General features: G+C 40.0%; 1 protein-coding gene across 1 annotated transcript; it reads left to right on the forward strand.

The window, feature by feature from the left end:
- Positions 1 to 1,239: 1,239 nt before the first annotated feature.
- On the forward strand, positions 1,240 to 19,744 carry LOC138033709 (A-kinase anchor protein 9-like). The gene is given in 3 exon segments (XM_068881506.1): positions 1,240 to 3,805; positions 3,898 to 18,116; positions 18,119 to 19,744. Coding segments are annotated over 3 exon segments (18,234 nt in total). The 5' UTR covers positions 1,240 to 1,416.
- Positions 19,745 to 19,827: the final 83 nt, after the last annotated feature.

Here is a 19,827-nt window from a genome sequence, read left to right on the forward strand (position 1 = left end):
GTTCTATTGTTATTAGACAAAAGCTCTTTGTGTCAGACCAATAGGGCAACCTTAACACGTCACAGTTATTCAAGATGGCTGCGCCCGCGAAATTTGAATTGAAAATAAGCGATTTTAAAAAAATTCAATTTTCATGATATAAACATTGTTCTAAAAACAAATTTCAAACAAATTTGTTTGTAAACATAATTTGCTTCGGTTTAAAGTTACTCTGTAGTAAGAGTGCTCTCGTCACTATTAATATTATATTTCGCCTTTCGTTTATACTGGGGGCCATAAGTTTATCAGTTTAATTACTGTTGAATGTTACCGTCTTTAAGGGTACTACCACTACTACTACTACTACTACTACTACTACTACTACTACTACTACTACTACTACTACTACTACCACTACTACTACTACTACTACTACTACTACTACTACTACTACTACTACTACTACTACTACTACTACTACTACTACTACTACTACTACTACTACTACTACTACTACTACTACCAGCCATAAATGCATGACCCTGGGCGAAGTTGCAATGTTTACAAAAAGCTTTGTCTATGTCAGAGGAGAGTTTTTCTAAATTCCGTTTCTCTTTCTTGAGAAGGATTGCTATGAATATGTTGAAAAGATACTGAAAGCTCCTGTTAAACTCGTAAAACTGCAGACATCAATAAAGTTATTTTAAAAATGATGTTTGGGTGTTGGAAAGAAAATTAAGCATGCGGCTGAACTAGTTTTCAAAACAATGACGAAGCAACTTCAGGGATTCCAATCTCTTCATGATGTTTGCAACACATAAAATTTGGATGGCATCCCACACTACATGTGATGGTGACGGTTCTTTTTTTCGCTCGTTGACTTCTTTCATCTTTCAAGTTTTGCCATGTTGCAAGAGTAAGCGTATATCTCGTTTGTAAAATCTATTTATCTGCTCGTCTTCTCAAAAGAATTATTAAAAGTTGAAGTTTCTAAGAGAAATGTATAAGCATTCTGGCACCAGAAAATTACTCTTTTTAATCCAGGCCATACACTGCGTGTAGCGTTCAACAACAATGGAAGAAAATATGCAAATGAAATTAACAATAAGCAAGCTGTTGATACGTGTTCAAGAAACATCTTGCAAGGGCGAGATTGGGAAAATATTTATACAGTTATCACCTGACAGACTGGTGGGGCATCAATTATTAAAGCGTCCATGCAGCCACAAAACATTGGCATGCCTTTTGCGTATTACTATTGCTAAGACGCAATTTTGTTCCATCTGGTGTTTCTAAATTATCATTTAAGAGAAGATCAGAGTCTCATTTTACTGGATTTCGTTGGACTTGTTGCCTTTGAAAAAAGAAGACTTTTAACACGGTTATACAATGGGATCTATTAAGATAATTTGATGCAGAAAATTTTCCTATTTTAAAATGGAAGAGCTTAAAGTCTCCGAAGAAACTATAGCTTTGGTGGAGCAGTTCGCCAAGGAAAAAAATGATATCATTTGCGGCTTTCTTAAGGAGAAAGAAATTATGGAGACAGTGCATAAAGACGAAATGAAAGAGCTGGTAGCGACATTCGAGCTAGAGAAAGATTTCATTAGAAAGAAATTTGAATTGGAAAAAAGGGACCTGTTGCAGGTGGAAAAACAGAGCCAACACGATCTATACGAGAGAAAAGACCTGGAAGGAAAATCGACTAAAGAGGTTGCATCCGAAGAAAGGAAAGCAGAAATTAGATACAAAGAGGAAAAAGTGAAAATCAGGCATGAGTTTGAACAGGTTATTGCTGCCAAAAACGAAGAAATTAAAATATTACGAAGGACATTGTTGCGTGAGGAGCACAAACAAAACAGATTAGCGAGGAACTCTCCAGACAATGACGTATACATCAAAAGAACTGAACACGAAGAAGAGATAAGGAGCTTTGCCGCGAATTTCAAAACTGAAAAGTTAGAATTGCAGAGAAAATTTGATCGAGAAAAAGCCCAGCTTGTCCAGGTTTTTGCAAATCAGACTGAGTTAATGAGCGCAAACTTTGACGAAGAGAAAAAGAGAATGCAAGAGGAACACCAAAAGGAATTACAGCTTAAATTAGAAGTTGCAGAGAGACTTCATGATGAAAAATCAGATCATGATAACCAGAGAATGCTTGAGCAATTTGAGCATGAAATAAGAGAATTACAGGAAAGCTTAGACAAGGATTATAACGATAGAATTCTTGAACAACAAGAGATCATTGAAAATCTCGAAAAGCAGAAGAATGAACTACTAAATGCGTTGCAGACTGAGAGATTTAGTTTAGCAAGGCTCTATAACCGTGAGGTGTCTTTGCTTGCCAAAACAGATCAACTAAACAAGGCGGATATAGAGGTTTCCCTACTTGATGAAATTGCCAAACTCAAGCAACATTACGAAGATGCCATGACAGAGGCAGAAGAACAGTACAAACAGAAAATTAACGAAATTAAAAGCAACCAAACCCCAACGCGAGAACTCGAGCAACAACATCGTAAGGAAGTTGAAAAGCTGAAGAAGGACTTCCAACATGAAAAAGGATACATGGACGCTGAATTTCGTAAAGAACAGTTAAATTTGCTGAAGAGTTTTGAGTTTGAAAGGAATGACGTAGAACAAAGATACAAAGTTCTGTTACGTGAAAGAGAAGCAGAGATACAGCAGAGGAACGAAGATTTACGACGTATTCACGAGGAAGAGCTTGGTGACTTGAAATCGATAGTCTTGAAACAAAGAGAGGAGCTTGAGATTTCGAAGCAAAAACTTACCCATTTGGCTGATCAAGTAGATGAGTTTGTCAGCGAAAGAAACAGGTTAGAGGAAAAAATTGAAAAGGAGAGGAGTCAATGCCAGACTCTCGAGCAAACTATTGAAAACAATATTCAGACCTTCCGGAACAATATGAAGGAAGTTAAAGCATTCCATCAGAAAGAGCTTGCTCGAAAAGTCGAGGAACTTTCCTCGGAGAAAGAAAAGACGAAACGACTTGAAGAGGAAAAGAGAACATTGCAGAAGGCGCTACAAACACTGAATGCGACTTTGGAAAACGTCCAGGAGACGTCGCGAATTACTGTTGAGGCGACGAATGACGCTGGTCCGGAAAATTCTTCTCTTGGCATCATGGCGGATAAGAAAATTGATGAAATCGAGTGGGAAAACACAAACATGATAGAAGAGGAAAAGGACCAAAATTCCGAAGACCAAAACATACTTTGCAAAGGACGAGATCAACTAAATGGAAATGAAGACGATTATGATCCCAGTGTAAAGGAGGTTGAAGTCAGAAAACAGGAGAACAATCAGGGAACTCGGACGAAAAAGGAGGATCAAGTCACTGAGAGTCTTCTTGAAATAAGGGAAAAGCTAAATCAATGTATCCTTCAAGAGGAAGACCTAAAAACATCGGATGATTTCCAAATGTCCAACAAGAAAATGAAAGATGCAATCAATGAGGTAATCATGGAGATTGACAACGTCCATGCAAACCAAGGAAACGATGAGAATGTCAGAATGGAAGGGAAGCAAAGGTTTTCTATACAGGCTCAAATTGAAGCTGTCGAGAATATCTTAACAGACAATGATGATGTCAGGAACATTGAGAAAGCTACGAAAAATCGGTTAAATCACAAGATGAAAGAAATTTTAAAGAAAGTACATATGGAAAATGAGTTGGAAAAGTTGAGGATGAAGAAAGAACAGCAAGAAGGACTCAGCGCCGTTATGAAAGAGTTGGCAAATGAAACTGGAAAGAAAGTAGAGGAGTTGTCAGAATATCTGGAGAATTTACAGCAGCAAAAGGGAAGTACTGAACAATCCGAAAAGCGTCCTATGGAGTCCAGAGGCTCGCTAACCAATGATAGTAATAGCGTTCACACAAACCCTGAAATATCAAAGAGAAGAACAAAAAGGATGCAAGCAATTATACAGATGTGGTAGTTGAACTGAAACGTGAAAATAAAGACCTCAAGCGTTCCATAGAGGAGCTCGGAAAGAATTTTAAGAAAGAAAAAGAAGATTTAATGGAAAAACTGCAAACACAGCACAAAGAATTTGTGATGAGCACGGAGGACGAGGTTATCGAACATCTCTTAAAGGAGAAGTCAAATATTGAAGAAGCGTTTAATCTAGAAAGGTTCTACTTGAGTAGGTTATATTACTTGGAAATGAAAGAGGAGATAGAAGATGTTCTTTTCCGCCGAAGAGAAAACATGAAGCAAGAATTCGAAAGGGACAAGATGAACATTATTTTGAAATACGAAAGTGACATCTCTGACTTGCACAAATTACTTTCCGAGAAAGGTGAGATGGAGCTAAAACTACTCCATGACAGAAATCAAGTCACGCAAAAACTATTGGCTGCGCAAAAAAGGGAATCAGCCGAAAAGGGAGATCGAGAAAGAGAGAAGGAAAAAGAAAAACTTGAGAGGGAGAAAGGCAATCTGGAGATTACTATTCCACTTAAGAAAGAAATAGCAGACCTACAAAAAAAGAGACATCTAGAACACGAAACCTCTGTCGCTAATCTGAAGGAAGCTATCGACCTAATAAAAGAAATAATTTCCAGTACCTCCCTAAAAGCAATAGAAGATAACCATCAACTCGATCGATTGAGTTTTCTCAGTGAAGATCCTGAGAGTTTTGTAGGAAGCTCACCAATAAACCGCTCGAGTGAAATCTTGAAGAGATTTGATGAAGAGATTCGTAACAAGGAAGAGTTACAAGATGCTCTTGAAAACCTCGTAGAAATTTTACTAAATAAGGACGAAGATATTGTTTATGACTCGGACACAACGTCTGGTGCGAGTTCTGACCTGGAGTCAGACTACTCGGACACCGCAACTACATCCGGAGAAACGGATGAAGGAGCATTTTCGGGACCTGAATCGAATGACGGTGAGATGTTGAGCATCAAGAAAGAGAAACTGGATTTTGTTTTCAACGTGGAAAGGTTTAACCTTGGAAGAGTTTATTATGGGGAATACAGAGACAGTTTACAAAAGGCGATGAGGAAATTAGCCAAGGCCAGAGAAGCTCTTCGTAGTAAGAAAAAAGAGTTGGAAAACGATATGCTTCACGGTTTTCGATCTCTAGCGCAGAGAACCAATTTTGGTAATGAATATCAGCATGTATCCACAAGAGATGTTGACACACAAACAATGGTTGAGAACTCAGTGAAAGATGAAGCAGATGGCGTTGCTGATGACGAGCTAACGAAAATGAAGGAAGCTAGTATTGAAGTGATAACATTTTCGGAAGTTGATGATGGCCTAAGTGACTTCCACATAAAGTCAGAGGGTCGCAAGGTGATAGAGGGAGGAAGTATTCTAAATGAAGAAAGACTCTTATTTACGGTACCTGCAATACCAACGGATGAATTAAATGAAGATCTCTGTGAAGAAAGTGAAAATTTCATTGGCAAACGTAAGCAAGAGGAAGATAGCTGTGGAAAACGTGATTCACGTAGTGAGAAGGATCAGGATAGAAAGAAAGATGAATGCAACCCTGAAGATGAAAACAGTGATGGGGAGGGGCAATGTTACAAGGAAGAGGAAGAGCCATTTAAGAAAACAGGTAAACAAGATGTCCAGGGAAGAAATGAATTTGAGGTTGATGTTTCCTCCAAGCCTGAAGGTAACAAAGATGACGAACTGGAAAATGCTAAGGATATAAATGAAGAACAACCCTCTTCAGATGAAGTGAGGGTCCAGTGTACAAAGGAAATGAAACCAAAGAGGGAAGATGACATAAGCGAAATAACTCAGAGTGAAATTGGGAAGGAAACTAAAGAAAAAGGTACCAGAGAAAGTGTCTATATTGTGGAGAGAAGCGATAAAAATGAACAACAAGAGGAGCAGTTTAAACAAGTGGATAAAAAAACACCGACTGAAGGTGAAACAATACTTGCAAAGGACGGGTGGGCCACTGAATACAAAGAAACCAGTAAGGAGTTCTTTGTGCGTGATGCAAAAACACCACAAGTGGGCTACAAAAATTCAACTGGGCACGAATCTTGGAGAACGGCAGATGTAGAGGAGAAAACTCTTGAAAAAGATGGAATAATCAATGACACGGAAACCATGGATGAGATCGATCATGCGAGAGATAGAGAGAAAGCACACACAGACATCCACATCCAACCTGATCGTGAGCCCCTTGGTGACACCAAAGAAGATGTAAGAGGCGACGCAAATAAGGTGAATGAGTATGTGGGCTTTGAGGACAATCCACAGGTCGTACTAGATACAAAGCCACAACGGGTAGACGACAAAGATTTAGCTGGGCACGAATCTCGGAGAACACGAGATGGAGAGGAGAAAAAACTTGAAAAAGATGGAATAACCGATGACGCAGAACAAAGAGATATATTAAACGAAATCATGGCTGAAGTCGATCATGATCACGCAATAGATAGCGAGAAACCATATGCAGACACAAAAATGCAACCTGATCATGGGGCTCTGGCTGACTCCGAAGAAGAAGGTACTAGAGACGGCTCAAATATAGTAAATGAGCTTGTAAACTTCAAAGACAAACCACAGACCGTATTAAAAAATTCACCAGAGCATAAGTCTCCGGGAGAGATGAAGGAAGGCGAAATGACACCAAAAGAGAAGGGGTCTGCGAAGAAAGGGGATAAAACGAATGCCATGGATAAGACATTTGACGGAAATGAAGATGTGTGCCATTTAAAGAAGACACAAGATGATGACATTGCACTAGAAAGAGAGTTTCAGGAGGAGGTATACAGTGACGAAAAACCATTCGAACAGGATCGAATACCCAGTGGTAACAGAGAAAATAGCACAGAAGAGAGCTTTGATGAGGTTAAGCGCTTAGGACATGAAGGAGAAATGGACGCAAACGCCGATTTTACGGCAGAGAATCAGAACGACTCTAATAAGGAGGAAACGACGACTGGAAAGGATGGAATAAACAATGGCACTGAACAAAAGCAATCTGGGGCAGTCATCTTGGAAGCAACTGGGGATGTCAGTGGCGATGCGAAACCGCATGAAGAACGTAATAGTTCAATGCAGCCAAATTCTCAAGAAGACCTGATAAACGACAGCAGAGCATCAGCAGAGGACGAAATAACTAGTGACAGCGAAGGAACAGATTCTAAGGAAAATACCCCTATCCAAGCTAAGGATGATAACGTTGCCCCTGGGAAGGAACCACAAGAAGACATGATTTCATCCATTCATAAGCCTGGAGAAGATGCAAATGAAGACCAACTGCAACAGAGATTAGGAACTGATTACTTAACTGCGGACAGTCCAATTAAAGATACTGGTGAAGACCTGTCAGAGGAATATGAGAGTACTAGACATTTAGATCAGTCACAAGCGCAGGGGGGTTCTTTTGAGCCTGAACCTCAGGAGATTACATTTTCAAAGGATGAAGTCACCGTCACCAGAATAGAAATGGCGGAAGAGGATACAATTTCCGAGAATGAAAGTACGGTAGAAGCAGAAGACGACCAGAATGACCCCAAGCAGAAGTATATAAATCAGCAAGGAGGAAACGAATGTAACAAACAAAAATGCAACAAAGAAGATTCTGAGGCAAACAATCAGATCTCCTGTAAATATATGGATGAAGAGAATGCTAGAGAAAAGCAAAAAAAGGATGGCAATGACAACCTATTCTATGAGGAACTAGAGAGGCCTTCAGCAGAAAAAGGTGATGCAACACCCAAAATCGCCCTACCTGAGAAAGCCGCTAGCAAAGGACACAAGCCAACAGAGATGGCTAAGCTCGAGCAAGAACCAACATCTGACCTTTTCAGTGATTCAAACGATAAGTTGAATTCTTTCGCGAACTCAACAATGCATAATTTTAACTCAATGGATGATACACAAGATGCGAGCCAAGGCGGAAACCTTACTGCACGGAATGACAAGGAAAGCAATAATGAAAATGATAGCTTCTGGGAGTCCTGTTCGTTCAAAGGTGACGAAGACGAAGACGATTTTAGATTCACACAAGGTACTTCCCCTATAAGCGACCAAGATCTCATACTTCGACTGAGTAATAACAACAAGATGTTAAAAGAAAAATTCGACCTTCTATGTGAGATCGTTGGAAAGGCTTTCGTGGACGAGATACAAGAATTGAGCGATAAGCATGAAAGAGAAGGATCTGTGGATGATACAGACAGTTGGAGTGATTTATATGAGGAGAAAGAACTTCTTGTAAATGATATTAAAGAGATAGACTTAAAAATAAAACAGCTGCGTGGTAGCAAACATGACGGCACAGAAAGTCTCAGGTTGAAAGAGGAAGAAACGGAGACTCTTGATTCCTTGGAAAAAATTGACAACGAGCTGAAAGAGAGAAAAGAAAAAGACTGGTTGAAACATCTCTTAAAAGAGAAGGAAGATGTTTGCACTAAGTTGGATGAAATTAATAATGTGCTACGAGAAAAGAAAGAGGTGTTCGGAAATTTAGCCGACAATGATTTTAAAGTAAGTGCTCTGATGAGTAGGAGTGACATGCTGAAGGATGACGCAGCTGAAAAATCACGTGAATTTAAGCATAAAACCAAAATGTTAGAAGAAGCAGACAGAGTGAAGGAAAAAGAGAATCAACAACTAAAAAAATCTTTGAACGAATTGAAGGTCCAAATTGCGGCTTTAGAGAATTCCATGGAGACTGTGAGTGACAACTATCCCCAAGAGGCAAAAACGTTCAGTAAACAGCTTCCACCTGAGATCTCCTCCTTAATAGCAGGCAAGAGAGACGCAGATCAAAACATGATAAGGCTAGACAAAAAAGTAACGAAAACTGCCAACAACATTGAATTGTACGAAAAGTTGCTAGAAGAGAAAACAAAAAGATTAGAGCCCTTTCAAAGAAAAAAGGAACGACTCGAGAACGCACTTAAATTTCTTGTGCCGTCAGCAACTAAGCGTCACCAAGATGTGGTTGGGGATAAGGAAGGTTCTGGCAAGGATACCGAAAGCATGGTTGACGACTTCTGGAACGAGGACGATACGATGAGTCTGGAACAAAGACGAATGGAGAAAGAAATTGACGATTTAGATCTTGCCATCAGAAAAATCGAAGTGTCTCAAAAACTTAATCGTAAACTTAGTGAAGAGACTACAACATTTAAAAGACTGGCGATTGTGTATGAAGAAAAACGGATGAAAAAGGAAGACTTAAAAATTCTGAACGCAAAAATAGCGAACGAGGAAATCGATCTGAGAAAGGCTGGAATCGCTTCTTCAAAAGTTACCGAACATTTGGAAAAAGGTCTAAATATGGAGAGAGAATTATCCAAATTGGACAATTCACCACCGATCGAGGTAGCAACGCGCAAGAGTAAAAAGCTAGAAAACCTCTTCTTGTTAAGGGAGAGCCTTGTCGAAAGTATTCGCAAACTAGAGGATGAAATGTCTGAGGAACAGAGCAATTTCCTCCTCTCACAGCAGTTCAAGAAGACCGGCGAGTTAGATGAAAGTGGCTCAAAAATCAAAGCATTTACACACAAGAAAGTCAAGGTATTAACAGAATTGAATGAAACTAACGAGGCAATACTTCAAAAAATAAGTGCAGGTGGCTTAACAGGACCTCACGAAGCGTTTTTAGAAGAGAGCGTTGAGAGGAAGCTAAGACTAGAGGATGAAAGAGACAAACTTCAGGATAAAATAGATGGAGAAACATTTAGAGCTGCTGAGGCTCTAGCTGTCCTTGCCAAAGAGAAATTAGCACTCAATGAAGAACTGTCAAAAGCTTCAGAGAACATAGACGTGGACGCTGATAGCCTCGAGGAAGCCTTTTATAATGATGGTGATTTCAACAACAACAACAACAACAACAACAACAACAACAACAATGACAATGACAACAACAAAGAAGACCAGGACGACGACGACAGTAGAAACAAAGACGGGAACATTCATGACAGGATGAGTGTAAGGATTGGCCAGTCTCCTCAAATCCCGGATAGGGAATCACTCTCTATAAAGGACTTGCGTCAAAAACAACGGGAAGTGGAGCACGTCCTCAAAGAAAAGGCAGAGATATTAATGGAGGTTAAAAAGCGTGGGAAAGATTCAAGTGAGGAAGAAGTGGCCCTCGAAGATGCTGTTAGAGAGAAAATATTGGTTGATCGGCGACTGAAGCAGGTTCTTAAAGAGAAGAAGATTCATAGGAAAGAGAGAGAGGCATACCATGAAGATAAGGAAACATATCCGGGAAAAGTGAAAGGGGAAATTTCTACTGAATCAAGTGCATTGAAAGACGACATAGAGATAGGTTCAAATATAAACTTTGAAGACAGACGTACTGAGCTACATCATCAAATACAAGCAAATGATGATCAGCTACAGAATTTACTGAAGATTGTGAACGTTTCTGATGACCAATACGTCAGAAAGCTGGAGGACTTGAAAAGTCTTGTTGTTGACAAGATTAAACTAGGAGACGAAATTGAACAACTGAATTTGCTCGAAGACTTGTTGAATACGAAAAGGAAATTGGAGACAAAATCCTCGAAAATGGAGCCTCTAGAAGGCAGTGGTGAACAAAAAGCACAAATTGAAATTGAACTGAAGAAATTAAACGCTTTAATTAAGCTTAGACTTAAACAGATGCAAGGATTGGAGAGAAGAAAGGAGTCTAATGAAGAAGCCCTTAAGGGGCTGCTAGATAAGAAAGAAGAAGTGGACAAAAGGCTGGAAGCTTTCAAGGAAAATGTTTGTAAGGTGAAGAAGGAAGCCGAGAATAACCTTGCAGAAGGAGAGCGGATCATGCATAAAAACAAAATGATTACTTACGAGGAACAGGAAGCGTTGCGGAGAGAAGTTGAATTGATCCAGGACGAGATAGAACGCATCAGCAAAGAAATAACCGAAGTGGAGAAGGACTTGCATCTTCTTAAGAAAGAGTCCCATAAACAAAGTAGGGTCACGTTGGATTTGGAGCAACTGTTCACCAAAAAGGAGAGTTTACGGGAGTATTTAGCTGAAATTGATGCTGTACTTGACAGCAGCGATGGAGATTTCACCGAAAAAGAACATCATGATCCTGTTAAAACGGACGAATTAAAAGAAAACAGAAGGGCATTGGAAACAAAGTTGCAGACGATTAGGGATCACAGAGCAATGGTAGATGTTGAGTATGAAGAGGAGGCAATATGGGAAGAAATGAAAGACCTTGAACAACAAAAAAGTGACCTGGAAGAAAGGGGAAGGGAAATATCTGAGCAAATTCGTGACTCGCGCATGTTAAATAGGCTGGCTGAAAAAGCAAATGAGCGCGACAAGCAAATACCCACTCACTTCATTCGAGGAATTTTATATGAGATGACAAGGGACAAAAAGACATTAACGGAGTTTATAAAGGAACAGCAAGACTTGCAGAATTGTATCCAAAGGCAGAAAAATATTTTGGAGGACGAAAGTTCCTTAGTGATGTCTAAAGTTGGAGAGGATCTGGTCCATGCCCTGACAATACCATTCCCAAGTGACAATCAACCTACAATTACGAACACGTACGAGTCAATTTTAAAGGAGGTCAAAGATAGTGATGCAACAGTTGGTGAGGTGCTCCGAGATCTTGCCGAAGAAAATGAGGAACTAAGAGTAATCATCCAAGAAATGAATTTAGAATCGGAAACGCTGAAAGACAAAGTTGGGGAGCAATTAGTGAAGGAACTTTTGACTCCCGCTTTACCAAGAGAAGAGATGGAATCTGGTGACGCTCTTAGTGTCATGAACGAAGATGGAAAGTCTTTGGCCAGCATATTACAGGAACAGGCAGGCAAAATAGACACACTCAAAGACACACTTGGACACGAACTTTTTGATGCTATATTATGGACGCCAGAGAAACCTGACGTGGAAGAAAAAAGTGCTTCCTTCTCTCCAACACTTGTAGCTCCTGTGATTATGAAACATTTTGATGAAGACCTTGAAACTGTCATAGCCTTTTACGAGAAAGAGCTTGATCATATTTCGCAAGAAAACGAGGCGCTTAAGGAAACTTTGGGCAAAGATCTCACCCAACAACTGCTCGGATTAACCAGGAAATGTCAAACGTCAAAAAAGGGCTATGACATCACACCTACAGAGTATTTATCTAAGTCTCAAAACCGAAAGGTTATGGGTGGAGCAATGGATGAAAATTTCAATTCTGTGTTACATAGCAAGATAGAGGACAAGTCCAGGCAATTTGCAAAGGAGGGTACTTCATCAGCTGCGAGAGCAAGCCAATGGGAAACTGATGCTGAAATTGAGATTGGAGAAACGATACAAGGCATGCCTGTGATTGGGAGTACCGATCGTCCGGAGTTTGATACGAGACAACAACTAAGAGGGTCTTTCAAAGATGATCCCAGTGCAAAGGGGCAACCACAGGAACATCCTAATGACGCTGTCAAGACGAAATTTGCGGAGACAGATCTTAATGATACACCTGAAGACATTTCTGTTCAGGAAAGGGCAAAGGACATTGTAACGACGTTATTTAACATCTACATGTCCCACTTAAGATCCCCACGAGAAACGGAGTCATATGTCTTGAATGAAGAGGAAGATCATTGCTCACTGCACGCGCTAAATATAATACGCGAAAATAGTGTGACGCTTGGTGGAATTATATCTCATTATGAGCGCGAACTTCAGCTACCACTACAAAATAAAATCAGCCCCTCAAGACCACTGGAGGAACAAGACAGCCAATTAGAAAGCAGAATTGACGATGGATCAAATCCACTAGAAATTGTCGAATTGGACAAACGCATGAAAGTTATTGTTGACGACGAAAACGAACTAAAAGTGCTTCAGGTGCCAAGGGAGATACCAGACAAAGATCTTGGAGAAATATTGATAAATGGGGTAGACGAAGAACTTACGGATGGCTTACGAAATGTACGCGACATTTCTCTCGGACAAGACCATGACCACAAAATACCTGAAGATTTCGAAATTTTCAAAGATGACAACAAGGAAAGCTTGGGACAAACGTCAACTGAAGAAACAATTGGGGAAATGGAAACAGAGGAAAAAGTAGGGTGTCTACTTTTAGGCGAAAACGATCTCGATTTTTCAAGACAAAATATGGATTCCGTTCTGGAAAATGAAAAGCACCTAAATAGAGAGGAAGAAGCGGAGGTTGAAGCACAACCAAGGGGACTCAAGGCACCTAACATTGATCCTCAAAGTAACAAGACCATAGCTTATGACGTACCATCTTATGAAGAGGCTCTACGACGTTTGCAGTATAAGCTTGGACCTAACTTGACTAGAGCTCTTCTTGCAATGAACACATCCACTTTTCGTATGGAGGGAGAACGTGGGGACAAGAACAAAGAACTTAACGAACAGAACGAGATCTCAATAAAAGAAAATGGAGACACAGAATTTTTTGAGGTCTTTGAAAAGATTTCAGGGAATTTAAGCATTGAAAAAGCTAGTCTTACAGAGAAAGAACTGAAGGCTTTAGCCGTAATGACGACAAGTAAAAAAACTCTTGAGGACGTGATAGAGGATTATGAAAAACGAATTTATGATGACTTCGCTGAACTGGAGACAGAGGTCATCCTCCTTGAAGAGAAACTTGGTAGCGATCTCTTTCACGCCCTATTAGCTGAGGATGATGAAGAAAACGGCATCCCACAAACAAGTGAACCTGCGAATATAGCAAGTCATGACATGGTTAATCCGTTCACAGAGGCAGAAAAAGATGATGTTCAACTGTGTGTTCTAAAAGCGAGATCATTGATAAAGGATGAAGGCAAAACTGTGGAAGATATCCTTAGAAAATATGAAACACAGCTTTGGAAGATGACGAAACTACCTCCAAATGATAAAAGCGAAGGTATGCTAAATCGTATATTGGACTTCGAAGACAAGATATCAAGTCTTCAAAGCAAAAACAAGGATTTAGAGGGAGAAATTGAGACTCTAGAAGAAAAATTGAGCAATCTTGAAAAAACCATAGGGCAAGACTTATTCCGTGTACTAGATAATTTGCCTAAGGACGCAAAAATTGATCTGAATACAGCGGACAACATGACAAGTGAGACTTTAACGATAAAGTCGCAGCTACCCACAGGTGAAAGCGAAGATGCTGTACAACCTGGATATCTAAAGGCAAAATCACTTTTAGTAGATGACGGCAAAACGGTAGAAGACATCTTGAGAAAATACGAAACACAACTCGAGAAGATGAAAAAATTACTTCCAAATGAAAAAGGGGACGATGCCTCAGGGATAGATCTCATATCAAATTTTGAGAACAAAACAGCACGGTTCGAAAGTAAAAATGATGATTTGAAGGAGGAAAACAATACATTAGGCCAGAAGCTGAAGGAACTTGAAAAAATCATCGGCCAAAACCCAGTTGTTGCAATGGATGATTTACAGGATAGTGAGCATTCATTTAATGACGCAAACATCGATTTGAATGTGACACACGAAATGAAAAACAAGAAAGAGGCCAAAACAAAGCTGCAGCTAACCGGACGTGAAGATGAAAATGACGCACATCCTAACGATCTAAAAGCAGAATCATTAACAGAGGATGAAGGAAAAATGCTGGAAAACATCCAGCGAAAACATGAATCACAACCGGAAAACTCAATTCATCTACTAAATGAAAAAGGCAAGGGTGCCGCGATGAAAGATTTCACGTCTGATTATGAACACAAGAATGAAAGCCCGACGGGAAGAAATAAGGATTTGGAGAAAGAGAACGAGACTTTGATCGAGAAATTGGCCAATCTTGAAAAATATATCGGCCAAGACTTATTTTGTGTGTTGGATAACTTACAGGATAAAAGCAATTCGTCTACCATAATGGAGACTGATTTGGAAGCGGTAAGAAAAATAAAAGGCGAGGATGAAACCTTGGAAGATGTTCTCGAAAATTATGAGAGCGAATTGATTGCTTTAAGGATGCTGGTACCTCGATCAGTCAAGGAAAGCAGTTCATTAACAGATGTTGAAAAAGAGCATGACGAGAAAATTGAGGAGTTACTAAGGCAAAACAACGACCTTAAGAGTGTCTTACACAATTTGCAGGATAAAATTGGAAGCAACCTTTATGACGATCTCACAAGATTAATTAGGGGATATGATGATTGCTTGGAAATAGAAAGCACTAATGAGGCAAAAATATCAAAAAGGTTATGGGCACCAAATAGAATGAAAGAAGAAGCACTAACTTTAGAAGATGTCATTTTGTCCTATGAGCAAGATCTGCAGCAATCAAAACGAGTGAACGACGTTCAAGACGGCCAAGGAATGAAAGGCAATCCAGTGGATGTGTCGAATAAAAAGCGCGCTTTATCTAAAGCAGATGTTAGCAGCAGTGGTGGCTTTCCATCAGTGGTCGAGGGTGGAGAAACAAAAGCGTTAGCGACAAAAAGGAGAAAAAGTGAAGACGAAGACCCAATGCAGCAATCGGAAAACGACAACGCAGCTAATGCAAATGAGAATAGCAGCCATCCGTGTGACAGAAACAACAGTCTTCATGTGGAAACCAGAAAAACCGACTTTCAGGGAGTGTCGTTAATTTCAAATGAAGGAAGTACCACAGAAGCCGCCGAAAACGAAACAGAGGTTGTAACAAGACTAGCTCCAAGCGATGACACAGATGATGTTTCTGAAGTAGTTAAACGAGACCGCACAATAGAACGTCTGAAGGAAGAAAATGATAAATTGTTAAAACGGATGAAAAAACTAGAGCATAGGATTGGACGAACGCTCTTAAGAGAAGTGGAGCACAAGAAACCAGAGGATTACACGGAAGTAAGTGACAACAATTCAGCTGAACACGATGAAACCTTTAGAGCAGTAGAAATTATGTTGAAGGAGGAAAGACCCCTAGAGGATGTAATAAAATCATTCGATAGACAGCTTGATGCCCCAAAAGGCAGTATTCATAGCGAAGGAAAAGAAGGATTCATCACAACTGACAGCGACAAAAAATACGAAGACACAGTAGTGGATCTCAGGATGGCAAACGACTGCCTATGGTATGACTTAGAAAAGCTAAAGAGCATAATCGGTCACGGCCTGGTCAAGGAAATAATGAAATTGCCAAGTGTTGCCGATGAAACAAAGGAAACCTTAAATTTACAGAAAAGCAAACCAGGTAGCGATTTAAAGATCACCAAAATCATGGATGTGAAACAGTCAACTTTAGAGGACGTTTTAGAAACATATGAAAGCGCACTTGGAACGCTCCTGAGTGACACATCGGCTTCCTCAGCCGACGTCGAAACGGAAACTTATAATCATGAAAGCTGTAATGTTGCAACCTTAAAGCAAGAAAATGATATCTTAAAGAAAAGCATTGGCGTGACACTGTCTCAAAGTTTACTGAAAATTGCAAAGGATGGAAAAGACGAGGCCGATTTATTTTCAGATGACACGGAAGAGGCAGAGCCTATTGACCCAAAGGATTCACCTGCACTAAAAGAAAGGATTCACATCCAAAGGTCATCAGAAGAGCTACGTGCTGAGACTCTGGTAAGAGAAGAGGGCAGAACAATTGAAAATATCCTCAAGAATTATGAAAAGGAACTGGAGAGTATAACGGCTTTGGTTCTCAATAAATCGGGACAAACCACTGACATGCTTTCGGATCTTGTGAGACAATACGAAGATCAAATCGACGAAGTGAGGAATGAAAACAGGAAATTTGAGAACCGGTTGCTGTTCCTTGAGGACAAAATCGGGTCAAACCTTATCAACGCATTGGATAACCAACAGGATGGAACGAAGCTCCAAGAATATATCAGCCAAAGCGAGCTAAATCTTCCTCTTATCATGAAAAAAGAAGACACGTCACTGGAGGCAGTCATCAGACGTTATGAAAAAGAAATAAAAGCATCCCGGGAACTGGATGAATATGACGAAAACCAACTGTCCACTTCAGACACTGCAAAAGAATGCAAAGTTATGCTAACTAAAGAGCAGAACGAAAAAGAGTCATTAAAAACTGCTTTAAACCACCTGGAGGAGAAACTTGGCCCATCACTTGTTGAAGATATCAAAAAGCTCGCGGATAAAACGGCTGTGAAGCTCAGTGATCAAGGGCTTCAATCATCTGGAAAACAGAAAGAACTCAAGGCTACAAATATCATGCGAGAGGAAGCTGTAACACTAGAGAGCGTTCTTGAAAGATATGAAGACGAATCATACAATATAGCGGCATCTGGTGAGCAGATCAATGTGGACAACATGAAGCGGCTAACAGAAAAGGTTGGTTTAGATCTTGTAAATGAATTGCTTCAACCAAAAATGAGGGAAATGGGAAGAACAACAAGGTGGGAGGCAGTTGAAATTATCAAAGAGGAAGAAAAGACGCTGGCTGATATTATCGAAAGTTATGAAAGTGATTTGAACAGGTTTAAAAGAGAAAGGGGTGCATTAGAGGCTTTAGAAAAGAAGAGCGAAGACACTGGACAGTCTGTTCTTCTCATAATATCACAATATGAGGATGAAATTCAGCGCCTTAAAGGTACATCAGAAGAACTTGATAATAAACTATCCACCCTTTTTGCAAGGCTAGGAGATAACCTTACGAATGAAGTCCTTAGTCTGACACCTTGCAACGGAATAGGTCCAAGAAGTTCTTTCAAAGCTGTCGAAACAATGGCAAACGATGGAAAGAAACTTTCTGACGTTATAAAACAATACGAAATTGACTTAGAATCACTAAACAGGGTAAACGAAGCACTGAAGGTTAGCTCTGGTGACCAATCCGTAGAAGGAAAACCATTTCAAAGCGTTACTTCCGAATATGAAATGAACATGAAAGAAATGCTGTCAGACAAACAAAAGACCGAATCTAGCCTTATTCGCATATCCCGGAAAGTTGGAGAATCATTAATAAAGCAGTTGCTAAATCCTAGCGAGGAAGGACAAGGAATGAAACCTCACGCTATAGAGGCAATTACAAATGATGGAAAAACCCTTGCCCATGTTTTGACCGAATACGAAGAGGAAATTGAAAGATTGCAAAAAGAATCACGTCAATTACAAGACCATGCCTCTGAAGATTCAGAAGCGACCTCTCTTATGGAAAAAGTTGCAAAGTATGAAGTCGAGATATTGAACGCAAATGAGAAAATAAAGAGTCAGACCAACCTACAAAAAAAGTTGGCATTGAACTGTCTAAACAGCTCATGGCGCTGTCCGAAAGTGTTGATCAAGAAAACAAGCAACATGTCTTTCTCGGTGCGGTTGAAATAATGAAAAAAGACGAATATTTGACACTCGCTGACGTTGTTAAGAGCTACGAGGAAGAGCTGGAGAAGAAGAAGAATGAAATATTGGCGCTGAGGGAATTGATCTCCGGGAACATGCTTGAGATAGCAACATCCCAAGAAAGTGAAATTTATGAGCTGAAAAAGGTGAATATGATTCTTGCCAGGGAACTAGAATCTCTTTCTAATAAAATCGGTCAGGAACTATCGGATGAATTGCTGGAGAAGTCAGCGGACAAGCCACCAACAGACAACGTCAGGTCTTACCGAGAATTGATCCACAGATTGGAGAACGATGGCAAACAATTGCAGTGTATTCTACACGAGTTGGACCTTGAAATAAAGCTTTTGCGCAATAAAAATGAGGAATTAAACAGGAGCAGAAAAGTGCTGGAGGAATTGTCCGGAAAAATTGGGAACGAACTTTATAAAGATCTTCTAAAAGACAACGACCATAACGTAACTCAAGCTACAGACAAACCACCGTTTCAAGCGTCTGAATTGATGTGCGTCAAGCAAAAGAACTTGGGAGACGTTATTTTGAGTTACGAAAAAGACCTGGCGAAATTGAAAAGGGAAAATGTGGCACTTCTTGAATTGGCGGAACGAGAAACATCAGATGATTCATCATCAATCGTGAACGTTTTATCTATTTACGAAGAGAAAATTGAAAAACTCGAAAGTGAGAATGGGGACCTTCACAATAAGATGCAAAAGTTAACTAAAAGGGTAGGACAAGAGTTGTCACAACAGCTGCTTAAACTGCCAGATGAACCAAGTGCTAGTAAAGCAGGTGACAGCGAACTGAATGCACTGACGATCCTAGAAGAAGAAAACTCTACTTTAATGGATGTCTTGCGAGCTTATGAAAATATGTTGAGAGACGAAAACGAAGGAGACAACGGTCCCGTGGTTTCAGAGCAGCTACCAAAGAAGGAAGAGATAAAATTCGCTCAGCTAATTTCTGTTGCCGAATTTAAGCCTAACAGCGAATATAGTGCTATTGACTACACCGAGTCCACGGAAGCTCGAATTAAGACTTTGATCAAGGACAACGCGAATCCCCGAGAGAGATTCGAGAGGTTGTCTGGGAGGGCGGACAAAGAACTTTCGGAGGAGCTAATGAGATCACCCCAGGAAGGAATTACCGGTATCACAACAACAAACGTAGAAAATGTAGAAAGAGATCTTATGGGTTTTGACGACGTAATTGCTGAGAGGACAACACTTTTGAGGAGTCGCGAACGAAACTTACAAAGAAAATTAAAAGATGAAGCTGGACAATCCGAGGAAGGTCACCGTCTAGAAGAAGAAACACGAAGTGTCCAATTTGTTCCCGCCAAAAATTACGTGGATAATATTTTTGAGACTGGTGACGATGAGACTGGCAACCAACTTATAGTTCTCGAACGTGATTTGAATTCAGAAAAAGAAGACAATATCTATGTTTGTGCTCTTCCTGAAATAATTAATGAGAATGTTATTTCTCCAGGGAAATCGTTTGGAAAAGCCTGAACAGTTAGCTCATCCTGACGATTCTTTCCTTGTTCGTGAAAGGAAGCAAGCAATTGAAGAGCAGATTGTACAAGTACATTTAT

The sequence above is a fragment of the Montipora capricornis genome, chromosome 2 (assembly GCF_036669925.1).
Source record: "Montipora capricornis isolate CH-2021 chromosome 2, ASM3666992v2, whole genome shotgun sequence".
Classification (NCBI taxonomy): domain Eukaryota; kingdom Metazoa; phylum Cnidaria; class Anthozoa; order Scleractinia; family Acroporidae; genus Montipora; species Montipora capricornis.